Consider the following 9,027-nt stretch of genomic DNA (forward strand, 5'->3'; position numbering starts at 1 on the left):
TATTCCGTGCTAAAGTCAAAGCGTTTCACCTTTTTGAATCTTTTTGCATTAACTGAGACCGTAGAAAGTTGTTTGGATTTGCAAGGTTTGGAAACGCCGGTTTCAGTTTTCATCTAGAAAACAACAGTCACACTGAATCCCTGCTCAGTCAGTCAGAGACTGCTTTCTGTCATCAGATGGTGACTGGTCCGAAGACGCGGGCAGGGAAACGGGCAGGCCACCTGGCTCCCATTCATCCTCCTCTCAGGCAGATGGCCGTGCGTCCCCCAGTCCTGGCCCACCTCCCCTAGATGTGTCCTCCTCCAGCCACGATCCGCCGCGCTCCTTCTCCGTGTCGCCGTGCTCGCGGGACAGACTGTCGGGGGACCACATCCTTCACAAGCAGCTCCTCTCCCCTCAATTTAAAAAAGAGGGCCTGATGGCTTTCCCCACCGCCCTCTACGCAGCTAAAGTCGCCCTCATGTCAGCTACCCAGGGGGGTGTCGATGCCGGCTTGCCCAGCGACCAGTCAGAGAGCGGCAGCTCCACTGCCGGAGACGAGGACCAACTGGACACGGCGGAGATCGCCTTCCAGGTGAAAGAGCAGCTGCTGAAGCATAACATTGGCCAGCGTGTGTTCGGCCACTATGTGCTGGGCCTCTCCCAGGGCTCGGTCAGCGAAATCCTGGCAAGACCCAAACCCTGGAGGAAGCTGACCGTGAAAGGCAAAGAACCTTTCATTAAGATGAAGCAGTTCCTCTCTGACGAGCAGAACATCCTGGCGCTGAGGACCATTCAAGTCCGCCAAAGAGGTTAGTGGGGAAAAGGTGCAGGTTGGGAGTTTGTCGTTTGTCTACATATGATGTACAACTTTACTGCATCGACCCGTAGCCGAAGATTTCACATTATTATTCATATTGTTAACGACATTTTCTAAACGTTAGTTTGTTAGGGAATTGTTTTTACAATGACGGTTGAGTCTGCCGATATTCTGTCATTTTATTTTATTGTTAAGACCAACAACGTCAATGATGACTAAATCTGACTTGTATCCCGGAAGTCAATCCTGAGTACCGCGGAACCTCGGTTCTCGAACATAATTAGTTCCATAATACTGTTCGAAAACTGAAGCTGTATTTCCCATAAGAAATAATGGAAACGAGGTGTATTTGTTCCTACGCACCAGATAAATGAACATTTCCATGCCTACCGTTCTATTGATACGTAACTACGTGCATCTAAACAACAGAAAACACATAAAAGTGTAAATAATAAGAAAATCAAAAGCATAATGAAAGTTAATTTAATACAATTCTGTATCATTTACAAACCATTCTGGCTGTTGGGGCCAGGAGGGAGGTGGAAGGGGGAGGGGTTATTCCTTTGAAAGGGAGCCCCCCCTCCATAAAACGACTGGGTAACTGTCCTGGCTTTTTTCCCTTCTCTTTCGCTTTTGCTCAGTTTTCTTGAGAAAAAACACGCACACTAAGCGAAAGATTAACACCGCATTTCTCCTGTGGCCGGAGGACTCAAACTGTACCTGCTCGGGGAGACTCCGAGCTCGCCTCGGCTCCAACGCCATAAATCTGTACGACTTCCGAGGCATTTTAAACTCCTTTTTTTTGGGGTCGTAAACCGAGTTTTCTGTTGCTAGATCTACTCCCTCCAACAAAAGTGAATCAATTCACACTTGGAAATAGCCCCCCCCCCAAACAATTTCCTCTATTTTGTGTGTATAGTAGTTCAGGAAAACTCACATGCCGTTTCTATTGTATTTTTACTGAGGATTTTTTGAAATTCTATTCATATATTTAATGTATAGATATGCATATATTTGCGAGCGTGCTTTCTTCTATGCAAACGTTTATGCAAACCAGTTTAAAGTTTTGCATAAACCTGCACACACTGACAAAAGACTGTGGCTTTAGCACGCGGTGGAGGTATTACAGCTAAACAGAATAAATCTAAGGTGTTAGAAAATGTTCTTCAGAGTATTTAAAGGATTTCACAGAGTCAGAATCCAGAATGTACAAAACGTCTTCAGAGCAACGTCTTTTTTTTTTTTTGGTGACTTTTGGTTCGGACACGTGTTACGTTTAAATGTGTTACGTACCTTCTAATCTACTTGGACCTCATCCCTGACTTCCTCACAGCTTCCTGTGCAATGTTTATAGCGTTACTTTTAAACTTTGTTTTTTCCCTAGATTCACAGCTTTGAAAGTTGAGCTTCCCGTATACTGCAACCTCAGACAGCACGCGCTCAAAGGCTGCCATTGATCTACCAGTCAAAAGCAAAGCCTTGGAACTGCTCTCTGATCAACCATCCCACTCACCCCCTCCTCGCTCTCTCTTTCTGTTACCCTCTGTGGCAGGGAGCATCACTCCACGCATCCGAACTCCTGAAACTGGGTCAGACAACGCCATTAAGAATATCCTGGAGCAGGCCAAGAAGGAGATCCAGTCCCAGAGGGGAGGTGAGGATGGAGGTGCATGTCATCAGTCATAGTTAATAGCCATATTGATTGATTGATTTCAACTGATGACTGTTTTTATAATCCATTTCAATCACAATTTTATCAAATCTAGATTGGAAAGTGGATTTGAGAATTCCTCAGCGTGTGGATCTTCCTTATTTAGGTGACGCCAAGTCATCTGTGAACAGCTCATCAGGCAGGAGCAGCAACGGGCCAAGCAGCAGCTCTGATGAAACCATCAAAAGCATTCTCGAACAGGCCAGGAGGGAGATGGAGGCCCAGCAACATGCCATGCTGGAGATGGAGGTCTGCGGCAGGGCCTCGACTGCCAGCTCAGGAGCTCCGGTAGAGCGTCTGGGGCCACCAGAGCGCTCCAGGGGTCTGCCTTTACCCATCACCATCAAACAGGAGGAAGGAGGATGTGTTACAGTCTGTATGGCCAACCACATCAGCAGCCCTCAGACGCCCCTCAGCGTCCTCTCCCCAGCCGCCTTCGTCCAAAACATCATCCGCAAAGTCAAGTCAGAGATCGGAGAAGCAGGCACCTACTTCGACCAGCACTGGTCTCAGGAGCGCGGCTCAATGGTGCTCAGTAGCGGAGGAAACACTCGGCCCTTCAATTCGGTCTCTCCCTCCTTGTCTTCCTCCTCCTCCGGGCCTTCCGCCTTGCCCCGGCCATGGCCCTGTCTGGAGAATGGCGAGCGTCTCCCTAACAGCGAGGAGGCGTCTGCTGCAGAGGACGAGCTGGGGCTGGGCAGGCCAGTGGAGGTCAAAGTGGAGTCAGACACATCAGTGAGTGGAGAGTCTCCTGGTGCGGGTCCGGGAAGGCTTTCTTACTACCCGGGATACACCCCCCGGGCCCTCAAGCCCACGGTGCCACCGCTGACTCCAGAGCAGTATGAGATCTACATGTACCGGGAGGTGGACACCGTCGAGCTCACCAGGCAGGTGAAGGAGAAGCTGGCAAAGAACGGCATCTGTCAGAGGATCTTTGGTGAAAAGGTTTGGTGCTGCGCTTTCTTATTGAAAACATACCGTATTTTCACGACCATAAGGCGCACCTAAAATCCTTACATTTTTTCAAAACTTGCCCGTGCGCCTTTTAACGTGGTGCGTTTTGAAAACGTGCACTAGTATGCGTGTTTGATTGATGACGATTTAAAAATGTGTACCAAACTCAGTTTTGCTCCCGCTCTATTTTGCGTACCTATCATGCACTTATGTATGTCTGGGTTGACCTCTAGCCCTGTTCCCTGACAGGTCCATCCTCAGCATCCTTCTACCGATATAGTCCCTGTCTCTCCTCTGGACATGTCCAAACCATCAAAGTCTGGTCTCTCTGACCTTGTCTCCAAAACGTCTAACCTTCACTGTCCCTCTTATTGTCTCATTTATAATCCTATCCAACCAAATGAGAACCTCAGCATCTTCATCTCCTCCACTTCTAGCTCCACCTCCTGTCTTTTCCTCAGAGCCACTGTCTCTAAGCCGTCCATCATGGCTGTCCTCACCACTGTCTTGTAGACCTTTCCCTTCATCCTGGCTGACATCACAGAGCACACCTGATACTTTCCTCCTCCCGTTCCAGCCTGCCTGAACACGATTCTTCACTTCCTTTCCATCTATCTAACCTGTCATATAGGTCATCATATGACCTCTGTTTGACCTTTGCCACCTCTCCCTTTGCCTTGCGTCTCATCTCCCTGTACACTTGTTTACTCTCTTCTGTCCTCTCAATGTCCCACTTCTTCTTAGCTAATCTCTTTGCCTGGATACACTTCTGCACTTCCTGGTTCCACCACCATGTCTCCTTATCTCCTTTCCTTCCAGAAGACACACCCAGTCCTCTCCTACCTGTCTCCCTGATCACCTTAGCTGTTGTACACCCAAAGCATGTGCCCCTGAAAGCCACACAACACGCTTCGTTCTTTACCCTCCACCACGCTGTCCTCTCCTCTGCCTTTGTCCTCTTCATCTTTTTCACCACTTGAGTCATCTAACAGGGAATTCAGTTCTGTAAAGCTTTATTATTCTTTCTGTGTGTCAAATAGGATATTTTATGTTAACATTTGCATCCACAAGCTGAGACAGACACAGACACTTTATCCTGAAAAAAAAAAATGCTTTTGGTTCATCATCTGTTGAGTGTGTAATACGTTCAGATTTCATGGTGCAGATTTTATATTTTGATATCATCTTCTCGTCTCTTTTCATCTTCTGTGTGTTTGAATGTCAAATCAGGTTTAATTTCCTCTCAACCATTTTCATCTCTTGTGTTCTGCTGTTGTACATTGAATGTCTAAAATAAACTCGACAGGACAAACATTTCTAACATGCTGCTTCCCTCTAGTGGTCGGTAACTGAAAGTGCTTTGTAGCATTCTGACAGATGGCTGCTTTCACACTATCTTGACCGATGCTTTATGGAATAGGTGCTGGGGCTTTCTCAGGGCAGCGTGAGCGACATGCTCTCACGGCCCAAGCCCTGGAGCAAGCTAACGCAGAAGGGCAGGGAGCCGTTCATCCGCATGCAGCTGTGGTTACTGGACCGGCTGGGCCAGAGCCTCAGCCAGCCTCCAAACCAGGTCAACGCTCAGGGTGAGACTCACACACACCCAGACCATCGAAAAGCAACAGTCAAGGTCAAACCGAAATATTAATGACATTAAAAGGCTAAATTAAAGTATTTAATCACACACGCAGTGGTTCTTCTGCCTGCATCAGCGCTACTGGCTTATTGTTTTTGTGATGCTTTCCACCTCCAGAAAAAAGCCCAGCGATGGCACAGTCCTCTCCCTCCCCACCCCCCAGCCCAGTGGACAGTCACTCCAGCCCTCTGGTCGAACCCGTCAGCCTCTCCCTTGAGAGCAGCAAGGAGAACCAGCAGCCCGAGAGCCTGGGCCTGGGGCTGGCTCCCTACCCAGAGGAAGGGAAAACCACTCCAAGCATCCTGCATCAGCCCTCGAACCCCCTGGGCATCCAGGAGCTGGTGGCCATGTCTCCAGAGCTAGACACCTATGCCATTACGAAGAAGGTCAAAGAGGTGCTAACAGACAACAACCTAGGTGGGTAAGAGTTCACGCTGTGGGGTTGATCTGGCGAATGCAGGCAGTCCTAGATGATCCCAGAGAGATGGAACTGTATGATTGTGTACCACAGGCCAACGACTTTTCGGGGAGACCATCCTGGGTCTGACTCAGGGCTCCGTGTCTGACCTGCTCTCGAGGCCGAAGCCGTGGCACAAACTCAGTCTGAAAGGCAGGGAGCCCTTTGTCCGCATGCAGCTGTGGCTCAATGACCCTCACAACGTGGACAAGCTGAGAGCCATGAAGAAGATGGAGAAGAAAGGTTCGCACCCGCACCTGCATGCCGATATCTTTCACTGAGAATCTGCTTTGTAATTCCGTCACACTTACCGTACACGTCTCCGCCTTCCTGCAGCCTATCTGAAAAGGCGCTACGGGCTTCTGAGCACAGGCTCGGACAGCGACTCACCCAGCACTCGCTCTGAGTGTGTGAGCCCAACCGTGGCCTCGCTGGACCTGTGCCCCTACAGCCAGGCGAAGAAGCCTCGGGTGGTTCTGGGTGCCGAGGAGAAAGAAGCCCTGAGGAAGGCCTACCTCATGGAACCCTACCCCTCTCAGAATACCATCGAGATACTGGCCTCCAAGCTCAAGCTCAAGACCAACACTGTTATCAACTGGTTCCACAACTACAGGCCAGTTCAGTGACCTTTGTGACCTTTGCTGATGCTGACTTTTGATTAAACTCTGAATTGCAACTAAACTAACTATTGAGTTGTCTTTTTGTGACTGTCATGACAGAGATGTTTGTTTTAGCAGGTCCAGGATGCGACGGGAGGTACTGATGGCGGGTCTGCCAGACAACGATACAGATGCTGAACCCCATAGCTACTCCTCCTCAGTGACGAGGAGCCCCCACTCGGAAGGAGAGGAGAGGAGGCTGCAGCTGCCCTCAGGACACATCCACTCCACCATCCCTCTTATTGCCAACACAGCGCTGCCTCGTGTGAAGCAAGAGGCAATAGAAAGGGAAGACGAGGGCGAGGAAGGCAAGGAGGGCTCCGCGAAACAGCTCCGAGTTCAGTGTTTTTCCTCCGCGGTACAGTTCCCGCTGTTAAAAAGCGAAGAGGAGGACTCCATCATTGGCTGCCGTGAGCCGCACTCAGCTGGTCGAAGCCTGAGGCAGGAGGAGGGGCTGGGCAGCCAGGCTCAAGGGCTCTACCATGTTGCTGTCTCCATAGATGGCCCCCCGAGAACCAGCCAGTCCAGGAACGACAGGGAAGACTCTGGAACATCTCCCGTCGACCCGGTTAGCTTCAAGGCTTCTTCAGAGCCCTGCCGCAGCAGCCTGGAGGTCTCGCTCAACTCCCCTTCAGCTGCATCCTCACCCGGCCTGATGATGTCAGTCTCCCCCATCCCCTCCTCATCCGCTCCCATATCGCCCTCGCTGCCAAACCCACCCACCAATCACAGCCTGGACCCGAACCCACTCCCTCCCTTCCAAAGCCCGAAACGCAACAGAAGCACTCAGAGACGCAATGAGAAAATGGCCAACCTCAATAACATAATCCACCGGCTAGAGAGAGCCGCCAATCGAGAAGAAACACTGGAATGGGAGTTTTAGCTCCTCTTTTAAATGACCCTCATGGCACACTGGAGAGTCTCAAATAGAAGACCTGGGCTGGGGCTCGGCCCGGCTCGGCTGCCCCCCCCCAGACTGAAAACCATATGGCTGAATGCCCTACATGAATTTCAAGAGTTCCGAAAATTATAATTGTGTACCTGTTTGTTTTTTTGTTTTTTGATATGCATACTACTTTTAAATAAATGTGACAGCACTAGCTGTCATTTGACTTTTGCAGCTATAGTGTCATAAAATGTACACTGATGTTCTATAGATTGCCACTGGGTGAGATTAAAAAAAGACCCCTGTCTTAAGCCATTAAAAGCACTATAACTATTTGAAAAGAGACACTGACCAAATTTGCTACTTTTTGAATAGCAATTTTTCAAAATTTGTCTGCAAGACTGGACAGTATAAGTCAAGTAACATGGAATCCTATTACTGACTGAGGAATAGTCCTTTAAGACTCTAAATATTCAACATCCTGTATGTACTTTGGTGATATGTTTTGAAATATTTGTAAATCACACGTATAAAATGTGGTTGTACATGTTGTAGAATTGTCTGCAATAGCCTTCTCTAAACCTGATGTAGCATGGTACTCATCTGACCCCCCCCCCCCCTCTGTAGTTAGTCACCTGTTATTATACATCAGTGAAAACAAGTTGAAAACCCAGGAAAGATTCAGAAAAAAGGAAACATTAAATCAGATAAGTAGCGTACTTTCTTTTTTTTTTTCCTTTGATTAGTCCTTGAGGTTTACAGTTTAGGGCTCAAATGCTTTTGGTAGGAAGTGAAACAGTTTACAGGATTTCTTTCAGACTTACCTCTCAGACCCGGGAAGACGCTGGCTGTCAGACTGGCCCCGACAGAACACCTGCTTTACCTCAGATTATGTTGATGCGCTTCATGCTATGACCATGTGTTTCATTCTTAGTCACGCACATGACCTGCAATTGTTTGAATCAATGGTGGGAAAGTACTCTGTGCTGTGCTTCAGCTCTGCAGGGAACAAATGTGACGGACGTTTTAATGAGCAACATCTTGTCTTTGACAAAGACTATGTTCCTGTCGGAGGCGATTGGGAGCCCAATCATTTCTGGATGCCTCCTCACAGGTAAAACCTGACTTAGTGCACTTTCTCAAAATGGGTCGTTTTCTGTAGATAGAATAATGTGTACTGCAAATACATCAGCCTCTAAGCATTCGGATGATAAAATGATTAAACTGGTTAGTTTGGTGGGGAAAAGATTGCAGTAAGCAACACTACAACGCTGTGACTGGGTCTTCCTTAGGAATAGGGCTCACAGCATGTGAGAGCATGAGACTGTATGACCTCTAGTCAGGATGAAAACATCCAGTCTGTAACTACACCATATTCAAAGTCACAAAAGGTTGCAGGTATCCCCTCATATTATCTTTGACCACTTGTGTATTGTGTCTGTAGACGTTTCTTTGTCATGCTTGCGAGATGTTCTTTATGTATTTTGCCTCTATTTGATACTTGGAACAGTAAACTAGATATCCGATACCTCGTGTATGAACTACTTTACAGCACTTAGATTTTGATAATTGTGAGGACTTGATAAAATTTCAAATATCAACATTACCCTAACTTAGTGTCCACAAGTCTTTGCCTTTACTGTATTGTTGAAGTTGGTAGTAATCACTTGCACATGTCTACATAGTTCAGAGGACTTGGATTGTATTATGTAGAGATATATATTACACACTTACTACAAAAAATAATACCTTACATTCTTGGGGGGGAAAGAATGTGCTGCGTATATTGAAATAGAGTGTACAGATTTAATAAACCAAACCCACTCGAGCCAGTTCTGATCTGGCAAGCTTGCCCATGTTTTAGACCTTCTCTCAGGGTAGTCTTGCTTTTTAAAGCTTTACTGAAACAGTTGCTCTCATCAATG

At 47.8% G+C, this 9,027-nt stretch overlaps 1 protein-coding gene across 1 annotated transcript in view; it reads left to right on the top strand.

The window, feature by feature from the left end:
- cux2b (cut-like homeobox 2b) overlaps nt 1–7,099 on the top strand; it is a 73,747-nt gene extending 66,648 nt beyond the window's left edge. The window contains exons 15-22 of the mRNA XM_068760665.1: nt 177–791; nt 2,352–2,453; nt 2,617–3,455; nt 4,885–5,050; nt 5,218–5,517; nt 5,612–5,800; nt 5,894–6,170; nt 6,295–7,099. Of these exons, the coding sequence (XP_068616766.1) occupies nt 177–791; nt 2,352–2,453; nt 2,617–3,455; nt 4,885–5,050; nt 5,218–5,517; nt 5,612–5,800; nt 5,894–6,170; nt 6,295–7,099 (3,293 nt within the window). The remainder of the gene's footprint in view (nt 1–176; nt 792–2,351; nt 2,454–2,616; nt 3,456–4,884; nt 5,051–5,217; nt 5,518–5,611; nt 5,801–5,893; nt 6,171–6,294) is intronic.
- Nucleotides 7,100–9,027: the final 1,928 nt, after the last annotated feature.

Source organism: Brachionichthys hirsutus, chromosome 4 (assembly GCF_040956055.1).
Source record: "Brachionichthys hirsutus isolate HB-005 chromosome 4, CSIRO-AGI_Bhir_v1, whole genome shotgun sequence".
Classification (NCBI taxonomy): domain Eukaryota; kingdom Metazoa; phylum Chordata; class Actinopteri; order Lophiiformes; family Brachionichthyidae; genus Brachionichthys; species Brachionichthys hirsutus.